The sequence below is a fragment of the Anolis sagrei genome, chromosome 5 (genome assembly GCF_037176765.1).
Source record: "Anolis sagrei isolate rAnoSag1 chromosome 5, rAnoSag1.mat, whole genome shotgun sequence".
NCBI lineage: Eukaryota > Metazoa > Chordata > Lepidosauria > Squamata > Dactyloidae > Anolis > Anolis sagrei.
The window spans coordinates 30,008,673-30,029,904 of NC_090025.1; the positions used below are offsets into that span (position 1 = coordinate 30,008,673).

General features: G+C 43.0%; 1 protein-coding gene across 1 annotated transcript in view; it reads left to right on the plus strand.

Moving 5' to 3' along the window:
- Nucleotides 1-2,452: 2,452 nt before the first annotated feature.
- Nucleotides 2,453-21,232, plus strand: part of HADH (hydroxyacyl-CoA dehydrogenase) — a 29,058-nt gene continuing 10,278 nt past the window's right edge. Inside the window, exons 1-4 of the mRNA XM_060779118.2 lie at nucleotides 2,453-2,635; nucleotides 10,746-10,874; nucleotides 12,990-13,147; nucleotides 17,261-17,387. Of these exons, the coding sequence (XP_060635101.1) occupies nucleotides 2,528-2,635; nucleotides 10,746-10,874; nucleotides 12,990-13,147; nucleotides 17,261-17,387 (522 nt within the window). The 5' untranslated portion in view covers nucleotides 2,453-2,527. The remainder of the gene's footprint in view (nucleotides 2,636-10,745; nucleotides 10,875-12,989; nucleotides 13,148-17,260; nucleotides 17,388-21,232) is intronic.

Genomic DNA, 21,232 nt, shown 5'->3' on the forward strand with positions numbered 1-21,232 from the left:
CAGTACTGTATAACAGTTATACATATTAAAAATTTAAAAACCAGTTCGGTAGTACAGTAGAGTCTTGCTTATCCAACATAAACAGACTGGCAGAACGTTGGATAAGCAAAAATGTTGGATAATAAGGAGGGGTTAAGGAAAAGCCTATTAAACGTCAAATTACATTATGATTTTACAAATTAAGCACCAAAACACCATGTTTTACAACAAATGGACAGAAAAAGCAGTTGGAAGGAAAAAGGAAGAGGGGCCAACCAAGGGCAAGATAGATGGATGGTATCCTTGAAGTGACTGGATTGCCCTTGAAGGAGCTGGGGGTGGTGACGACCGACTGGGAGCTCTGGCGTGGACTGGTCCATGAAGTCACAAAGAGTTGGAAACGACTGAATGAATAAACAACAACAAAGTCTGACAATATAGTTTTCCCAAAGGCCTGGTTGTGCCATCACAAAATTCAGTATAAGAACAAACTTACAGAACCTATCTTAGCTATAACCTGGGAACTGCCTGTATTGTAGAATGATTGCAGTTTGCCTTCACTCTAACTGCAATGGTTCAATGCTATGGAATTATATATATATATATATATATATATATATATATATACATACATACATACATACATACACACACACACACACACACTAGCTGTCCCCTGCCACGCATTGCTGTGGCCCAGTCTGTTGATCTGGAAAATAAAGGGAATGAGAAAGTTTTGGTTTCTAATATATGTGATGTCTTTATGCTTGTGGGTAAACTATTTCTTGTTGGGTTGTTGTAGGTTTTTCCGGGCTATATTTCTTGCTGTTTCGTTGTCAGTGTTGATGTGGAGATTGTGTGGTTTGCCTACTCTGGAACATACAACATATCATTGTCCTTCTTTAGGGCTCCCTTTCAAATCTATGATACTATATCTCTGTGTATCTGAATCATCTATATCTATGGCTGGATGGCTCTTTGTCAGGAGGACTTTGTTTACGTTTTCTTGCCCTGATGTGGGAGTTGGATTGGATGGCTTTAAGTATTTTCTGTTGGTCATGGGGGTTCTGTGTGGGAAGTTTGCCCCAATTCTGTCGTTTGTGTGGGTTCAGAATGCCCTCTGATTGTAGGTGAACTGTGAATCCCAGTGACTACAACTCGCAAATGTCAAGGTCTATTTCCCCCAAACTCCATCTGTGTTCATATTTGGGCGTATTGAGTGCTTGTGGGGTTTAGAATGCTCTTTGATTGCAGGTGAACTATAAATCCCAGCAACTACAACATTTATTTATTTATTTATTTCACTTACTTATACCCCGCCCTTCTCATCCCAAGGGAGACTCAGGGCGGCTTACAGAGGAGGCACAATTAGATGCCTAAATCAATTGACAAGCAATACAAAGTACAAAAAGCAATTCAACAGTTAAATTAAAAACATCCATACATAATACAATATTAAAACAATCTCATGCTCGAGGTTCAGAGTCCATATATCCATTCCATTCCGTTTGTCCTTGTCTATCGTCAGATCCTTAATTTAGTTTCCAGAGTGTCCAAAGGCTTGATCCCATACCCAGGTCTTCAGTTTTTTCCTGAACGCCAGAAGGGAAGTCGTCGATCTAATCTCCCCGGGGAGTGAGTTCCACAGGTGGGGGGCCACCACCGAGAAGGCCCTGCTCCTCGTCCCCGCCAGCCAAACACCCAAATATCAAGGTCTATTTTCCCCAAACTCCACCAGTATTCACATTTGGGCATACTGAGCATTCATGCCAAGTTTGGTCCAGATCCATCATTGTTTGAGTCCACAGTACTCCCTGGATGTAGGTGAACTACAACTCCCAAACTCAAGGTCAATGCTCACCAAACCCTTCCAGTATTTTCTGTTGGTCATGGGAGTTGTGTGTGCCAAGTTTGGTTCAATTCCATTGTTGATGGAGTTCAGAATGCTCTTTGATTGTAGTTCATAGAATCATAGAATCAAAGAGTTGGAAGAGACCTCATGGGCCATCCAGTCCAACCCCCTGCCAAGAAGCAGGAATATTGCATTCAAATCACCCCTGACAAATGGCCATCCAGTTGAACTATAAATCCCAGCAACTACAACTCCCAAATAACAAAATCATAATTTTTGAGTGATGGTCACTCCTTGTGTTGTGAGACATTTTGTTGCCAAATTTGGTGTGATTTCGTTCATTGGTTCTTTTGTTTTTAAGGAACTCATTATGCACAGAGCATTTATATATATATAGATTTGGAAAGTCCTTGTAAAACTCCTGCAACTCACAGGAACCCCATAGCACTGAACCGTGGCAGTTCAAGGGGTTGTCAACATGCATGCCCTTCTGCAGTGTGGAAGCAACCCTACAGAATGTGTGTGCAAAGGTCTTCCTGCTTGGGAGGCGGGGACTCTGCAAGCAGCCAGGCACCACGTGCTCTGCTCCTGGGCTTGGGGCCGAGAGGAAGCCCGGCCCTCTCCTGAGCCTCCTCCTCCTCCTCCTCCTTCTCTTTCCTTGCCTGGCTCCCATTGCAGCCCCGATCCTTCTCCGCCATGGCCTTCGCCCGCTTCGCCTCCACCTCCGCCTCCGCCGCCAAGAAGCTGGTCGTGAAGCATGTCACCGTGGTTGGCGGGGGACAGATGGGCGCAGGGATTGCCCAGGTGAGGCCAAGGGCAAAGGCAGAGGGCTGCATGCCAGCAGACCCACGCCTCTCCGCCCCTCTCTTGCTCCCTCTTGCTTTCTTCCTTTGCACCCACTCTTTGGGGTGCATCGACACTATAGAACAGACATGGGCAAACTTCTCCCCTTCAGGTGTTCTGGACTCCCACAATTCCTAACAGCCTAGGGATCTAAAACACCTGGAGGACTAGAGGGTGGGAATCAATGCAAATGAATGCAGTTGGACACATGCCACTTTAAACTGCCATGCCGTGAAATCCTAAGCTGTAACTTGACAAAGTTTTGAGCCTTCTGTGCCAAAGAGTTCAAATTACAACTCCCATCATTCTGTAGCCTTGAATCAGAGCGGTTGAAGTAGTGTCAAGTTGCATTACATTCTGCAGTATGGAATCATGGGAATTGTAGTTTGTCAAGCCTTGAGCCTTCCCTGCCAAAGAGTGCAAACTCCCATCATTCCGCAGCCCTGAATCATGGCAATTCAAGTAGTGTCAAGCTGCATTACATTCTGCAGTCTGGAATCATGGGAGTTGTAGTTTGACAAGGTCTTTAGCCTTCTCAGCCAAAGAGTGCAAACTACAACTCCCACCATTCTGTAGCCTTGAATCAGAGCAGTTTGAGTAGTGTCAAGCTGCATTACATTCTGCAGTATGGAATCATGGGAGTTGTAGTTTGACAAGGTCTTTAGCCTTCTCAGCCAAAGAGTGCAAACTACAACTCCCACCATTCTGTAGCCTTGAATCAGAGCAGTTTGAGTAGTGTCAAGCTGCATTACATTCTGCAGTATGGAATCATGGGAGTTGTAGTTTGACAAGATCTTTAGCTTTCTCTGCCAAAGAGTGTGAACTCCAACTCCCATCATCCCGTAGCATTGAGTCATGGCAATTCAAGTGGTGTCAAGTTGCATTACGTTCTGCAGTATAGAATCATGGGAGTTGTAGTTTGACAAGGCCTTGAGCTTTCTATGCCAAAGAATGCAAACTACAACTCCCATCATTAGACAGCCTTGAATTATGGCAGTTCAAGTAGTGTAAAGTTGCATTACATTATGGAATCATGGGAGTTGTAGTCTGACAAGGTCTTGAGGCTTCCCTGCCAAAGAGTGCATTACATTCTGCACTATGGAATCATGGGAATTGTAGTTTGTCAAGGTCTTGAGCCTTACCTGCCAAAGAATGCAAACTCCCATCATTCTGTAGTGCTGAATCATGGCAGTTCAAGTAGTGTCAAGTTGCATTACATTCTGCAGCATGCGTTGAATTATGAGAGTTGTAGTTTGACAAGATCTTTAGCCTTCCCTGCCAAAGAGTACAAACTACAACTCCCATCATTCTGTAGCCTTGAATCAGAGCAGTTTGAGTAGTGTCAAGCTGCATTAGATTCTGCAGTATGGAATCATGGGAGTTGTAGTTTGACAAGGTCTTTAGCTTTCTCTGCCAAAGAGCGCATACTACAACTCCCATCATTACATAGTGCAGAATCAGGGCAGTTCAAGCAGTGTCAAGTTGCATTACATTCTGCAGCATGGAATCATGGGAGTTGTAGTTTGACAAGGTCTTGAGCCTTCTCTGCCAAAGGGCACAAAGTAGAACTCGCATAACTCCGTAGCCTTGAATCATGGCGAGCCAAGTAGTGTCAAGTTGCATTACATTCTGCAGTATGGAATAATGGAAGTTGTAGTTTGACATGACTTGAGCCTTTGCTGCCAACGAGTGCAAACTACAACTCCCATATATCTCCAGGGTAGCTCATTATATATGTATGTGCAAATAGAGGTATTCCAAAACAAACAACAAAAATTCCAAAATACTTGTGATCTGAAGCATTTCATATAAGGTTGACTTCAGTTGTAGTAAAAAAAATGCTAATAGTAATACTCAAGGGATATTATTAGAACACATGAGATGTCAATTGGGAGGAATGAGCAGCATTGCTACGGAGGACAGTGGAAAGTATGCTGTCCTTTTTCCCAGATGCATGCTCTCTTCTCCATATCCAAGTCATTGCTCTGCTTCACAAGTTGTGTGCCTTCTCTTGTGGGCCCTTATCTGGGCTGAGGCGGTGGCTTCAAGAAGCAAGTGGTAGACATTGTAAAAGGCAGCCAATTCACTTACATTATTGCATTTCTAAATTGCCTGACATGAAGAGGAGAGAGCGTTTTATGGGTAACTACCGATATGTCCAAACAACTTGGCTGGTTTTGGCTATTGTACAGCTTGAATTCAGGCAGCGGCATTCCTTGGGGCATCTGGTGCATCTACACTCTAGAGTTGTTGCAGTTTGACACCACTTTAACTGTGATGCCTCTATGCTATGGAAGAGTGGGCTTTGTATTTTGACAAAGCTTCTCTGCCAAAAGATGCCAGAGTCTCACCAATCTACAATTTTTGTGATTCCATAGTATTGAGCTGTGGCAGTTCAACTGGTCTCAAAATTCATTGTGTTGTCAAAGGCTTTCATGGCTGGGATCACTGGGTTGTTGTCGGTTTTTCGGACTGTATGGCCATGTTCCAGAAGCATTCTCTCCTGATGTTTCCCCCACATCTATGGCAGCCATCCTTAGGGGTTGTGAAGATGGCTGCCATAGATGTGGGCAAAATGTCAGGACAGAATGCTTCTGGAACATGGTCATACAGCCCGGAAAACTCACAGCAACCCATTCAGACTGCAGTACTTCTACAGTGTAGATGAACCCTTAGGAAGATTTCATGTACCACACACAAATAGCACCCAAAATATTCAAGAGTGTGTGCTGGGAATTGTGTCTGTAAATGTCATGGCTATTATCCAAACCGAGCAGTGTGCCATCAAATTGTCAATTTGGGCATCTAATTATCAATTATGTAGGTTATAATGATTCCCATTATTAATATTCGTGGTGGGAAGTACCACTGGAATGCCTGACAATGTTGGATGCTTTTAATGGGAACCAAAGAGGAATACTGCTGGACCTCTCAGCGGCCTTCGATACCGTCAACCACGGTATCCTTCTGGGACGCCTCGCGGTGATGGGCCTTGGAGGTACTGTTTTACAGTGGCTCCGGTCATTCCTAGAGGGCCGGTCTCAGAAGGTGTTATTGGGAGACCCCACAACCTTTGTCTTGTGGGGTTCCTCAGGGCTCAATACTGTCTCCCATGTTGGTTAACATCTACATGAAGCCGCTGGGGGAGATCATCCGGAGTTTCGGAGTGCGATGTCATCTGTACGCAGATGATGTCCAACTCTGTCACTTCTTTCCACCTACAACTAAGGAGGCTGTCCAGGTCCTGAACCGGTGCTTGGCCGCTGTGATGGTCTGGATGAGGGCGAACAGATTGAAATTGAATCCAGACAAGACAGAGGTACTCCTGGTTAGTTGAAAGGCCGAACAGGGTATAGAGTTGCAGCCTGTGTTGGATGGGGTCGCACTCCCCCTGAAGACACAGGTTTGCAGCTTGGGTGTGATCCTGGACTCATCGCTGAGCCTGGAACCCCAGGTTTCAGCAGTGACCAGGGGAGCATTCGCACAGTTAAAGCTTGTGCGCCAGCTGCGCCCGTACCTTGGGAAGTCTGACTTGGCCACGGTAGTCCACGCTCTGGTTACATTCCGTTAGACTACTGCAACGCTCTCTACGTGGGATTGCCTTTGAAGACGGCTCGGAAGCTCCAACTAGTCCAACGCTCGGCAGCCATGATACTAACAGGAGCAGAGCACAGGGAGCATACAACTCCTCTGTTGCACCAGCTCCACTGGCTGCCGATTTGCTACCGGGCTCAATTCAAAGTGCTGGCGTTGGCCTATAAAGCCCTAAACGGTTCTGGCCCAAGTTACCTATCCGAACGTATCTCTGCCTATGAACCCACCAGGACTCTAAGATCTTCTGGGGAGGCCCTGCTCTCGATCCCGCCCGCATCACAAGCACGGCTGGCGGGGACGAGAGACAGGGCCTTCTCTGTGGTGGCCCCTCGGCTGTGGAACGCCCTTCCCATGGACATTAGATCAGCTCCTACGTTAATGGTGTTCCGAAGAAAACTAAAAACCTGGCTGTTCGAACAGGCATTCGGTTAACAGTGCAATGAATACTATGAACATAGGAACGGAATTTATGGATAACGAATTGGCTCACGATTCTAGTTACGAGACATTAATGTGTTGTTATTGATGTGTTATTACTTTGTATACTATGCTGTTAATGGTTTTTAAACTGTATGTTGTTATGGTTGACTTTTTGCTCTTGTTGTGAACCGCGTTGAGTCGCCTATGGGTTGAGAAACTGCGGTATACAAGCAAAGTAAATAAATAAATAAATAAATAAATACTGCAGCTAGTTATCTCCCTTGTGCCTACTGGGATTGTGAAATGTTTGCTTCTCCCCAAAGCTCAGATTTTAACTTGCAGTTCCTTACATGAACATATCCACCTGATAAGATTATTGCTTACACCATAATTTCTCAGTGCAAGATGTTGGGGGAGAAAAAAATCTTTGCCCTTTCTCTGTGGGTGCATCTACACTGCAGAATAAATCCAGTTTAACACCACTTTAACTGCCATGGCTAAATTCTATGGAATCATGGGAGTGGTAGTATTACAAGGCCTTGAGCCTTTACTCCCAGAGTGCTGGTGTTTGGACTGATTGGATCTTCTCTCGGTCCAAGGCACTCTTCGAATTTTCCTCCAACACCACAGTTCAAAAGCATCTATCTTCCTTCGCTCAGCCTTCCCTGTGGTCCAGCTCCCACATCCATAGGTTACTACGGGGAATACCATTGCTTTAATTATGCAGACCTTTGTTGCCAGTGTGATGTCTCCACACTTCACTATTTTATTGAGATTGGTCATTGCTCTCCTCCCAAGAAGTAACCGTCTTCTGATTTCCTGGCTGCAGTCTGTGTCTGCTGTAATCTTTGTGTCTAGAAATACAAAGTCTGACACTGCCTCCACGTTTTCTCCCTCTATTTGCCAGTTATCAATCAGTCTGGTTGCCATAATATTGGGGTTTTTTTTTTTAATGTTTAACTGCAACCCAGCTTTTGCAGTTGGTTAGAAGGCTCCTCAGCTCCTCCTCGCTTCCAGGAGCTGATAAGTGGTATCATCTGCATATCTAAAATTGATAATGTTTCTTCCAGCAATTTTAACTCCAGCCTTGGATTCGTCAAGCACATGATGTGTTACTGTTCTGCATACAAGTTGAATAGGTTGGTTGAGAGTATACAACCCTGCCATACTCCTTTCCCAATCATACCGTACGGCACATTTCCTTATATTCATTCTTGTGGTTTCTAATGCCTTATGAAACTGAGTTATGTTGAGTTCTCAATTTATTTAATGCTTTTTTGTATTGTGAAGTATCTTGAGCTGTAGGCAAAATGGAATATAGGGGTATTATAAATCAGTTTCAGCTCAGAATTGTTTTCCCAGCAGTTTCCATGAAGCTATTTTTAAAAAGTTGCAAACATAATATATATTTGCACCCTACTCAGTAGAGATAGCTAGCTAGCAAGATAGATGGACAGACAGACACACATTTTTCATGTTGACATTTTTTAGAATTTGATTGGGTAATTAAATATGCAGTGACTGCTCCATCTTTACATAGCAAGACTATCCCCAATTTCTACTTTATATAGATGGGAGGTGGTATTGTTATTGAAAGGGTTTAGAAACATTCTGTATACAAATCTGAAAATTTTCCAGTTTCTGATGATTCTTAAGACCCTCAAGCTGAAAGTATGTGACTTGCCTAAGGTCACCCAATGGGTTTCCATGGCCAAGCAAAGATTTGAACCTTTGTCTCCAGAACAGGCATAGGCAAACTGAGGCCCGGGAGTCAGATGCAACCTCCTAGGCACTTATCTCAGGCCCTCCTCATTTTCTCTGTCCTCTTAGCATAAGGATACAGTGGCCCGCTGCATCCTTAAGCAGAAAGGACATGAGAGGAAGGTATGCAGCAGCTGAGAGCCCTCTGGAGCACTCTCAAGTACCGCATGTCTCGCCTTCCTCCTGGCATTGAGGGAGGAGGATTGGGGCAGTTGCCGCAGGTCTCGTTTTCCTCCCAGCATTAGAGTGAAGCGAGCAGCCCCATCTTTATGCCAGAAGGACAACCTGAACATGACCCTTCACTGTCATCTCTCAGCTCCACCTTCTCAAACGTCCTCTCCCTCTTGGCCTGGCCATCTTGGTTGGGCCCACAATGTGGCCCCAAAGCAAAAAAGTTTGCCTATGGCTGCTCCAAAGTCACAGTCCAACACTGAAGCCACTATACTGTTCTTACTCTCCAGTATGTAGAAAATTTAGGTACCGCTTATGCGGGGAGGCTAATTTAAGACGCCATAAAAATCTCCAGCAAGCATGCAAAGAATGAGGAAGCACTTCATCCGTGTCACAAATGGACGGTGAAGCAATAGCTCGCCTGGTGGCCAGAATACCCTCATGAAAAAGCTGGAATGTTAAATAGCCTCTGTGTGTCTGCCTATATATGTTGTGTGTCTACGGCATTGAATGTTTGCCGTGTATATGTACATTGTAATCCTCTCTGAGTCCCCTGTGGGGTGAGAAGAGTGGAATATAAATACTGTAAATAAATAAATATGTACATCCTTCCTTCACATCATCTGCATTTCATGGCAATGACCATTTTACAGTACTGTTATATTATCCAGGCGGAGGCCACTAGGGGGTGCTAGAGAGAAAAAGATAGTTGGGGGGGAAATGAAGGAGTTAAAACCATTTCTCCCGTTTTCGCTGGTTATTCTTCCTCCTCACTTCCCATGTCATAAATGAGTGGGGACATGGGTGGGTGGAATAACAGGAAAACAAGGGGAAATGGTTTCACTCCTTCAGCCCACCCTTCACCCCATTAAATGGACTATTCCTCTCTATAGCACCCCCTAGTGGCCTCCACCCATATAATGGAGCAGTACCCATTTTACCACCAAAATAAAATATGCTACTCATTTAATTTGTTGTAGTATGTACAATAACAGCACACCTTGATTGTACTGTAATTCAGTTCTACAACATAATTCCCATTAACATCACTGTTAGAGTCGGGATCCTTTTGATTAAACACTTTACTACGTATTTTAAAGATTTTATAGTCTCAGAACTTTGTGACATGAATGATACTAAAAGTAATGTTCTTGAAGAGGAAAATGAGTCATCCACTGTTCTGAGGACTCTTGTGAAAGGGAAATAGGTATGGCTGTGGCAGGTGAAAGTTCACCTTGGCTACCCGTACTTCTTCTTGCTAATTGCCTTTCAGTCTAGTAATAAACATGGAGTCATTTTGGCAGATAATTGGCTAAAGTACTTCATTTCCCTTTTGTGATGAAAACTTTCGGTGTTCTCTCACCATGCTAATTTTGCTTTTCCAAACAGACAAAGAATAACCCTGAGATTGTGACTTCCCACTACCTGGAAAGTTGCAGGGATATAAATCATAAAATGATTATTATCGTTATTGTTATTATATTTATTATTATGCTTGCTTATACCCTGTTTTTTCTCTCTACAAAGGAGATGCACAGCGGCTTACATTAAAAGCATTTCACTTCGATTTAAAAGCCAAAAATATACAAACATTAAAAGAGAATAAAAACGTGTGGACCACATGCAGCGCTGAAGTCTCTAGTATCCCCCCCCCCTCCCCGATTCTCCAGCTGGAAATAAACACATACCAGAAATATTTTTAAAGCTCTTTGCAGAATTGTATACCACTTGCTGAAAAATAACCAGAAGTGAAGGTTATAACTTCTGATTACTCAAAATGGTAGGTGTAGGTATATGTCAGCAACATGAAATTGTTGGAAAGCTCGGTCTTAATTTTCTCTCCCTCCCCAGTGGGTTGTCTTAACCTATCACAAAGTTGTTGATAGAAAAAAGGTCAAAAATTATAGAATCATAGTGTAGGAAAGAACTACAATGGTGGTCTAGTCTAATTCTGTGCCATGCAGATGTACACAACAAAAGCTCTCTTGGAAACTGCCCATTTAAAGACCTTCAGAGTTGGAGAGTTCACCACTTTTTCAGTTTAATGGGTTATTCCCCGACCATCTTTCTCTTTCGAGTCACTTTTCTTCTTTTTGGTATCCTTCCTCAATCTTCTTTTCTATAGGTTGCTGCATCCACCGGCCACACTGTGATGTTAGTGGATCAATCAGATGAAATATTAAACAAATCCAAGAAAGGAATTGAAGACAGTCTTAAAAAAGTGGCGAAGAAAAGGTTTGCAGACAAACCTGAGGTATGGCTTAATATTTATAAATACTGGGAATGGTGGTGGTTGAATGTGACAAATCTGTTTTTATTCTTTGGATATTTCATGCCTAAGGAGACAAATGCAGTGATATTAAGATCTGTACAGTTTTTTGAAGAGATTCCTTTCAAAAGCTGGAGTTAGGATGCTTGTAAAGAACCCATTCCTCACTGCTGCAGTTTGCAGTTGGAGCCCCCAGTGGCTCAATGAGGTAAATCTTTGTGCCAGCAGGACTGCTGATCGAAAGGTCGGTGGTTTGAATTGGGGGAGCTTCTGTCTGTCAGCTCCATCTTCTCATGAGAGAAGCCTCCCACAGGATGGTAAAACATTCGGGCATCCTCTAGTCAACGTCCTTGCAGACGGCCTATTCTCTCACACCAAAAGCAATTTGCAGTTTCTCAAGTCGCTCCTAACATGAAAAAAATGGTTGCAGCCTGCAAGCAGAAGCAAACTAAAGCATGCAGATCATTATGTTTCTAGATGTGTGGAAGAAAGCAAAAGGCAGCTGTGGGAGACAAAACAACTGTGCATCCATTGTGACTCTTACTGGATTGGATCGACACATGTGGTTCTTGTCATATTATTTCCATTGAAAGCATAACATTATTTTATTCCCTTATATTAATTTTTCTCCCTCCTCGATGAGATGTGCATAAAGACTTTTTCATGCAACAACATTTTTATCTGATATATTCACTATTCTAAATTGAGATCCTTGAATCAAAAGTCTTGTCCCTTAGGAGCATCTTAGGAAAGTAACATGGTTTGGTAAGATGAAAGAAATCACATTTTAAAAAATGACTTTTCATGCAGATTTCATATGTTTAAACAGTACAGCCCCAATATCCACAGTACTGGCATCTATTGTTGCTTTTATTCACATCCAGCAAAATATGTCCTTCTTAGGCATTATCTAGTTTCTTTATAGTAACTCCATGGTATACTTGAAGCAGAAGTCCTTCATTTCAATAGATATGAGAAACTGGAGATCACAGCAAACCCTACCTGGAATGTATACCCTCAGATATGGGGGTCATGCTGTACCTATAGTCATTCTTATTATAGGCAGCCACATGCTAGATGTGTATATCTTAGATCTGCAAACGAAGTGAGGTTGGCTATGTGGGGAAGAGAGATCTGACTCCAGTGATGGTGTCCCTATAAAGTTCTCAGTCCCAGACCCTTGGTGGAACCCAGTTCCTTGGTTCTAGAATACTCATTTTCTCCTCCACCAGCACCGTCAGTGCCAAGCATAGGAAAAGGCAAGTGAAAAGATTTCCACATGATGGTGATGGTGGAAGTTTGTCTGGGAGGAAGAATTTGGCCATTTAGTGGCACTGGGTTAGAATGCCCCCCCCCCCCAGACCGAAGACTGGAAACCTTGGTACACACCTTATATACCTGGGACATCATCCCATTGAGTTCACAGCTTCGGAAGGGATACACACGGAGCGGTGAAGGAGGAAGGGGACACCCAGCCAGCCAGCCAGATCAACCCTGGCAATCAATGGGGTGACAGATGTCGCAGTCAAATCACCCTCACATCTGGTTAGAATGCAATATGACCCCCATACTTGTATATAATCATAAGTTGGAAGAGACTGCATGGACAATCCAGTGCAACCCTCTGCCATGCAGGAAAAGTACAATCAAAGTATATCCAGTCTTGTAGGACCAGTACATCATGACATGTAGAACTTGTACATCATGATTTTACCTACTCACATATGTCCTCCTTTGGACTGTTTCACGTTCTCCAGGTAATTCTATGGTATGGTTTTACTGGAGGTTCACCTGGAGGACCTGGAAAATTCCTAGAGAGGTACTTTTCTAGGAATCTTCTAGGTCAGTGGTTCTCAACCTGTGGGTCCCCAGATGTTTCGGCCTACAACTCCCAGAAATCCCAGCCAGTGTACCAGACGTTAGGATTTCTGGGAATTGAAGGCCAAAACATCTGGGGACCCAACGGTTGAGAAACACTGTTCTAGGTCCTCCATGGCGGCTTTCAATAGGGTTCACTGTTTCCTGTTTCCATGATTGGGAATCCTCCTGTGACAATGAATGAAATGCTCTGTGCTTTTTGTTCTTTCTCCAACTTCTCAGGCTGGTGCAGAGTTCATTGAGAAAACGTTAAAGAACATCGGCACAAGCACAGATCCCGTCTCAGTTGTACATAGTACTGACCTTGTAGTGGAGGCCATTGTGGAAAATCTATCGGCAAAACATGAGCTCTTCAAGACACTGGATAAGTTTGCACCAGAGTATGTTATTCAGTTCCAAAACTAATACAAAAGGCCATTAATAGCTATAGCCTGTTCAAAATGCCTATTCATTTTTCATGAGGTTGGTGGAACTAAAACCTCCTGTCCTATGCATGCTCTTCTCTTAATAATGAGTAATATTTTTAAATGCTTAATATGTTTCAATTTTAGTCTAATTTAATTTTAATTTTTGGAATTGTATGCATTTTAAGGCATTGAATAATTGCCTTGGTGTAAGCTGCCTTGAGTTCCCTTTGGGGTAGAGAAAGGCAGGGTATAAATAGAGTAAATAACTACAAAATTAATTAATTGGAAGAAAAACATCCAAATATCTGACCAGTAGATACACCTTCTGTTGTGCTGCCTAACTAATCACCCATTGATTTGGGATGTAAGATTCTTTCATAGACCCACATACTGGAAATGGTATGTGGGTCTCGGTTGTTGTGAGTTTTCCGGACTGTATGGCCATGTTCCAGAAGCATTCCCTCCTGACATTTTGCCCACATCTATGGCAGGCATCCTCAGAGGTTGTGAGGTTTGTTGGAAACTAGGCAAATAAGGTTTATATATCTATGGAATGTATAGGGTAGGAGAAAGAATTCTTATCTGCTTGAGGCAAGTGTGAATGTTGCAATTGGCCACCTTGGTTAGCATTTAATGGCCTTGTAATTTCAAAGTCTGACTGATTGCTGTCTGGGGATCCTTTGTTGGAAGGTGCTAGCTGGCCCTGATTGATTCCTTTTTGGAATTCCCCTGTTTTTTTAGTGTTCCTCTTTATTTACTGTCCTGATTTTAGAGTTTTTAAATAGTGGTAGCCAGATTTTGTTCATTTTCATAGTTTCCTCCTTTCTGTTGAAATTGTCCATGTGCTTGTGGAGTTCAGTGGCTTCTCTATATAGTTTTGACATGATAGTTGTTAGAGTCGCCCAGCATTTCTGTGTTCTCGCATAATACGCTGAGTCCAGGTTGGTTCATCATCAGGTGATCTGCTATGGCTGACGTCTCTGGTTGAATTAGTCTGCAATGCATTTCATGTTCCTTGATTCATGTTTGGACAATGCTGCATTTGGTGGTCCCTATGCAGACTTGTCCACGGCTGTATGGTAGAGGGGAGACTCCTGCAGAGGTCCCTTGCTGAACTTGGCATTTGTTGGATTTTCTTATTGGGTGTGTAGGTAGTTTGTGTTTCTTCATCAGCTTCCCTATGTGGTCAGTGGTTCCCTTGATGTATGGTAAGAACACTTTTTCTCTTGGTGGATTTTTGTTTTTACTCTCGTGCCTTGTTCTTGGTCTTGCAGCTCTTCTGATGTCTGTGGTGGAATCTCCATTGACATGTAGAGCCCAGTTTGGTGGTTGAGTTCACCTTGGCAAAGCTGAGATTCACAGATTCCTTTTCCGTATGGGTCAGTGCAAGAAGAAGAAAGCACCTTTTTAAATTTCCTGCCACAATTTAGCTCAGAGAGCACTGATATATTAAAAATGGAATGAATAATTCATTCTGATGCTATATGGTAGCTTAATACTTCTGCTGGCATTTTTCTCATATGGTGGAATATTTTCTGTATTATATTGTTGAAGGCTTTCATGGCCAGAATCACTGGGTTGTTGTAGGCTTTTTCGGGCTATATGGCCATGTTCTAGAGGCATTCTCCTGACGTTTCGCCTGCATTTGTGGCAAGCATCCTCAGAGGTTGTGAGGTCTGTTGGAACTAGGAAAATGGGTTTATATACCTGTGGAATGACCAGGGCGGGGCAAAGAACTCTTGCCTGCTGGAGCTAGGTGTGAATGTTCCAACTGACCACCTTGATTAGCATTTGATGGCCTGGCAGTGGCTGGGGAAATCTTTTGGTGAGAGGTGATTAGATGTCCCTGATTGTTTCCTTTCTGTTGTTTTGCTGTTGTTATTTTAGAGGGTTTTTTTAATACTGGTAGCCAGATTTTGTTAATTTTCACGGTTTCCTCCTTTCTGTTGAAATTGTCCACATGCTTGTGGATTTCAATGGCTTCTCTGTGTAGTCTGACATGGTGGTTGTGAGAGTGGTCCAGCATTTCTGTGTTCTCAAATAAAATGCTGTGTCCAGGTTGGTTCATCAGGTGCTCTGCTATGGCTGACTTCTCTGGTTGAATTAGTCTGCAGTGCCTTTCATGTTCCTTGATTCGTGTTTGGGCGCTGCATTTGGTGGTCCCTATGTAGACTTGTCCACAGCTGCATGGTACACGGTAGACTCCTGCAGAGGTGAGAAGATGCCTCTTGTCCTTTGTTGAATGTAGCATTTGTTGGATTTTCTTGGTGGGTCTGTAGATAGTTTGTATGTTGCGTTTCCTCATCAGCTTCCCTATGCGGTCAGTGGTTCCCTTGATGTATGGCAAGAACACTTTTCCTCTGGGTGGGTCTTCGTCTTGACTCTCGCGGCTTGTTCTCGGTCTTGTGGCTCTTCTGATGTCTGTGGTGGAGTATCCATTGGCCTGTAAAGCCCAATATTTTATTTAAGCCACAGCAGCACAACAATTTGAAAAAGAAAATCACTCTCAAGGTTGAAACCTGAGATGATTTCCAAATAAAACATCCTAGATGAAGATACAGTTCCACGGCAAGTTTGGAAGCTTATCTTCTTTTCATGCGGGTTATTCTCTGATAACTTATAACTTGAAGTTCATCTCGCTGTGCCCACTGGGAGTTGTCTGAGAAATGAGTGAAGATATTAGCTTCTGAAGAAAATGAAGGTGGAGCAATCCTCTGCTTGTGAGGGAAGATTAAAAAGATATTCCTCTACCAAAGAACCACCTTCAATGAATTATTTAAGCAAAACCCCACCCATGCCTCCAGCTGCTAACGCCATATAGGTTTAATCTTCCCCGCTACCATAGGTTCTGAAGAATTATATTTTAAATGAGCAATGCTATCAGAAAGCTAATTCTGGGCTGATTTAAATTAATCAGCTAAATAGGCTGCAGGGCTAAAAATGTGTGGAATATAGGCCAATTTAAAAGGCATATATTTTGCAGATTGCTGTATAAATGTCGCTATCACTAATGAAGGAGGCACAAGTTCTGATGGGATGTAAAACCAAAACAAATAGTTTTTTTCACACCTTGCATTAAACCTTCTTTCATGTCACTGGGATAGTTTTTGAGTTTGTCCTTCCTGCCAAACTTTTTTTCTTATGGATTTGAAACACTCTTCGTTTTGTGTTAGATAAAGACAAGGCACTATGTGAGCTGTTTCACATTTAGTGGATTTATGCCTATTTTCCGAATCGAAACCCAGCCAGTGATACTAGACTCAAACAGTCTGTGGTATTCCTTAATCGAATTATTTTCTATTATATATCCCACTAGGTGGTGCTGCAGATATGGGAATAGGTTTTTATAATGGAATTTGGGGTCATACTGGATTAAAATGATGTACGACTTATTTGAACATGGAAACCTGAACTTTAAAGTGCATGCTATGTGGACTTTTTTGCCCAGAATTCAAGCTGTTGAAGATAATATCTGAGATTCAGGAATGCCTGACTAAGACTGTTATGCTGCTGAAATATTACTTGATATTTCCAAGTTGCAGCAGGTTAAACTACTGAGCTGCTGAACTTGCTGACCAAAAGGTCGGCAGTTCTAATCCAGAGAGTAGGGTGAGCTCCCACTGTTAGCTTCAGCTTATGCCAACCTAGCAGTTCAAAAGCATGCAGATGTAAGTAGATCAATAGGTACTGCTTCGGCAGGAAGGTAACAGCACTCCATGCAATCATGACCTGCTGAACTTGCTGACCGAAAGGTCGGCAGTTCGAATCCAAAGATTAGGGTGAGCTCCCGCTGTTAGCCTCAGCTTCTGCCAACCTAGCAGTTCAAAAGCATGCGGATATGAGTAGTGCAATAGGTACTGCTTCGGCAGGAAGGTAACGGCACTCCATGCAATCATGCTGACTACATGATCTTGGCGGTGTCTAGGGGCAATGGCAGCTCTTCGTCTTAGAAATGGTAATGAGCACCACCCCCCAGAGTCGGACATGACTAGACTTAACTTCAAGGAAAATCCTTTATTCTTTACATATTTCGAAGTGCATGGATTATAAAGTAACCAACATGAAGTGGGCTTTCTTTCCCCACAGGCACACAATATTTGCCAGCAACACCTCTTCCTTGCCAATCACAGATATTGCCAATGCCACCACGAGGCAGGACCGGTTTGGTGGCCTACATTTCTTTAATCCAGTGCCTGTGATGAAACTTGTGGAGGTAAGGGATCTTGGGAGGAAAACCCTCAAAATAAATATTGTGGTGTGATTGGTCCATGCTGTTATTTATGTGATGTTGAGGATTCTATTACTGCTGTAAAGAAGTGAAGGGATAAATATTTTCATTGGACAGTGTGTGTATATATATATGCCTGTCAACATATGGTAATCCCATGAATTTCACAGGGTTTTCTTAGTCAAGGACTCCTCAGATATGGTTTTGCCAGTTTTCTCCTCTAAAATACAGCTCACCTGGTATTCATAGTTGGTCTCCCATCCAATGGATAACCAAGGTTGATCCAGCTTAGCTTCCAAGAAAACTGTATATGTTAAAATAAAATATTCACAGGAGAAGCCATGTTTTTATTTTGTGGGGCAAATGCAATGCGCTTGGGCCCCTGGTAGCGCAGCAGGTTAAATCGCTGTGCTGCAGAACTTGGTGACCAAAAAGTTGGCAGTTCAAATCCAGGAAGCGGGGTTAGCCCCAGCTTCTGCCAACCTAGCAGGTCAAAAACATGCAAATGTGAGTAGTTCATTAGGTACTGCTTCAGTGGGAAGGTAACGGCGATCCATGCAGTCATGCTGGCCACATGATGTTGGAGGTATCTACGGACAACGCCGGCTCTTCGGCTTACAAATGGAGATGAGCACCACCCTCCAGAGTTGGACACAACTAGACTTAGTGTCAGGGGAAACCTTTACCTTTATGTATGCATGTATGTATGTATGTATGTATGTATGTATTATTTACTATATTTGTATACTGCCTTTCTCAGCCCATGGGCGACTCAAGGTGGTTTACAGAGGAAAAATTCAATGCCCAGCAACAACATAAAACATTTAAAAACATTTAAAACATTAACCTATATATATATACACACACACACACACACGCACACACACAAACACACACACATATACACACATCTCATGCAATGCTTGAAAGCCTTCAGATAGGATGTTTCCATGGGGATTGACCCTCTCAATCAGTCCTGTCCACATGGTTGTGAACTTCAAAGAACTATTCATTAGTACTAAATGATACTCTTTTAAGACCTTCCTAATTAGAGGGATCCAGCTACTTATTAATAGAAGTCAGTTTGAAAAGAAGCTTCCAGGTGACTATTTAAACTGTGGTTTAGTGCAAAGCTGCTCAGAGCGGTGGTCCCTGGATCTATAAACCTGTCACTGATCTACTGGCTGCTGGTCCCTGGAAAGTTTCCACGGAAGAAAATCATTTAGTTGCCAGTCTCTGACATTTGGTGAAAAAATATTCCCTGTCCTCCACATCTGAGAAGCACAGATTTAGTGCATGGGAAAAGCACTGCTGCTTCTACCTTTCCAATAACACATACATCATTTAAAATAAAGCTTAAGCACTGCAATTGCAACCTAAGTATTGCTTGCTGGATTCTGGGCACTCTGCATTCTTCTGCCACTTGTTTGTGTGCATTGAACATAATGACAGTTGCTTCTGTGTGCAAGGGCTGTCTCTTAAATTACCATCTCATCTTTAAAATCAAAGCAGCCTTATTATGTCAGGTCAGTGATTAGTACTGTTCTGTCTCCTGCCTTGATGCTGGAATGTGAATAATTGAGCAAACAAACAAACAACAAAAAAACCCCTCGAGTTAAGTTGCCAGTTTATATCCACAAGCAGTTCTTAAATAGGACAAGCACGTAGTCCTTTCTTCTCATGTAACCCCCAACCAAAGGGAAAAATTCTAGGATGGTAGTGAAGGCAGAGTTGCAAAGGGATGTGCTGTGGACTCTGAGGAAACTGTAAGTAAGAGCTCGGCAGAGTTCATATTTCTTGCACATCCCAGAGAGACGTCTTCAGTTTCATTCTAAAGCTGGCTGTATATCCTGTCCTGACTTGGTTGACAGGAAATTAAAAAGCTAGTGGATGTGCTCATTATTATCTGTCCACACATACACCTCCAGAAATCTGATTTGTGTATTTGTTAACATTTATATCATGAGTTTCCTTCAGTTAGCTCAAGGCAACATAAACCTACTGAATATGACATCCCAGTGTACCCTGTGTAAGATTATGAGACTTTACATACCCTCCCGACTAATGAACAACATAAGAATGCTGTTTTTAATAGACATTGAATCTAGTTGTGTCCGACTCTGGGAGGTGGTGCACATCTCCATTTCTCAGCCAAAGAGCCAGTGTTGTCCATAGACACCTCCAAGGTCAGGTGGCCAGCATGACTGCATGGAGCGCTGTTGCCTTCCCACAGCAGCAGTACCTATAGATCTACTCACATTTGCATGTTGTCGAACTGCTAGGTTGGCAGAATCTGGGCCTAACAGCAGGAGCTCACCCTACTCCTCGGATTCGAACCACCAACCTTTTGGTCAGCAAGTTCAGCAGCGCGGTGGTTCAACAGCCTACCTATACACATGCTGTTGTTTGCACTGGTCATCCAAGTAGCTATATTTATTTAAACATTTATTTAAAACTTTTATATCTCGATCTTCTCTACCTCTGTAGAGGGACTCAGACTGGCTGAAATTCACATGCAGCCCTTTGCTCTGAGGCCTCTTGTTCTGAAACTAAGCATGTTTTGACCATGCTTTGTAAGAGGCTCACTGTATCAACACATGTTACATGCTCACAGATGAAACTACCATTATATTAAAACTACAGAATGCATTTTATAATGTATCTGAATAGTTGAAAGAGGATTGCTGGCATGGCTAGTGTTTTGCCAAATTAGTTCTTGTGAATCTGGATACAATAAGCACACTGGTGTTTGATGAATAAAGAAAGAAATGTATTTACAATAAAGCAGATAAAGATGTAAACAGAAAGCAAGAGAAACAATACACAGTTTCCATTTTCCACTGTGGGAACCCCAGGAAAAGCCACAAGGAAGATCCCAATTTGGCCAATTCATGCAGGGCAGTAACCAGTCTATACCTACGTCGAGATTCCAATAAGCAAGCCAAACTCAGGGAGCACACCACTCCTCTGTTGCGCCAGCTCCACTGGCTGCCAGTTTGCTACCGGGCACAATTCAAAGTGCTGGCTTTAGCCTTTAAAGCCCTAAACGGTTCTGGCCCGACCTATCTGTCCGAACGCATCACCCCCTATGAACCAGTTAGGACATTAAGATCGTTCGGGGAGGCCCTGCTCTCGATCCCGCCAGCCTCGCAGGCACGACTGGCGGGGACGAGAGACAGGGCCTTCTCAGTGGTGGCCCCTCGGCTGTGGAACGCCCTTCCCGCAGACATCAGATCGGCCCCCTCCTTGCTGGCGTTCAGGAGAAGAGTGAAGACCTGGTTCTTTGAACAGGCGTTTAATTAAGCAGTGCAATCAATTGATTGAGATTGGAACTTGGAACTTGGAATAATAGACGAGGAGATCGGATTATGACTTTATTGATGAGACGTGATGGATTAGTTATATGGATGTATTGTTGTTATATTGTTATACTTATGTATTGCTATGTGATTTAGTTGCTTTAGTTACTGTTTTTTAAATGCTAATACTATTGTTGTGCACTTTGTATATTGCCCTGGTTGTAAACCGCACTGAGTCGCCTACGGGCTGAGAGAGTGCGGTATACAAATAAAGTAAATAAATAAATAAACTGCCTCCCTCTTATGCACCAGCCAGCTTCCTGGGTAATTTCCCACCAGGTGCTTCTAATGAACCAAAGTTGAGCTGAATTCTTGCCTTAAAACCAGAGGCCAGCCTGATAACATCCTTCAGGCTCTCTCTGTCCTTGCTCTAGTAAAGATTTATAGCGATGGGATACAACCAAAACATTCAGGCACCATATCACTAACTCCTCAATATACAAAAGTCTTCAGTGAGAATGTTTCCCCCAC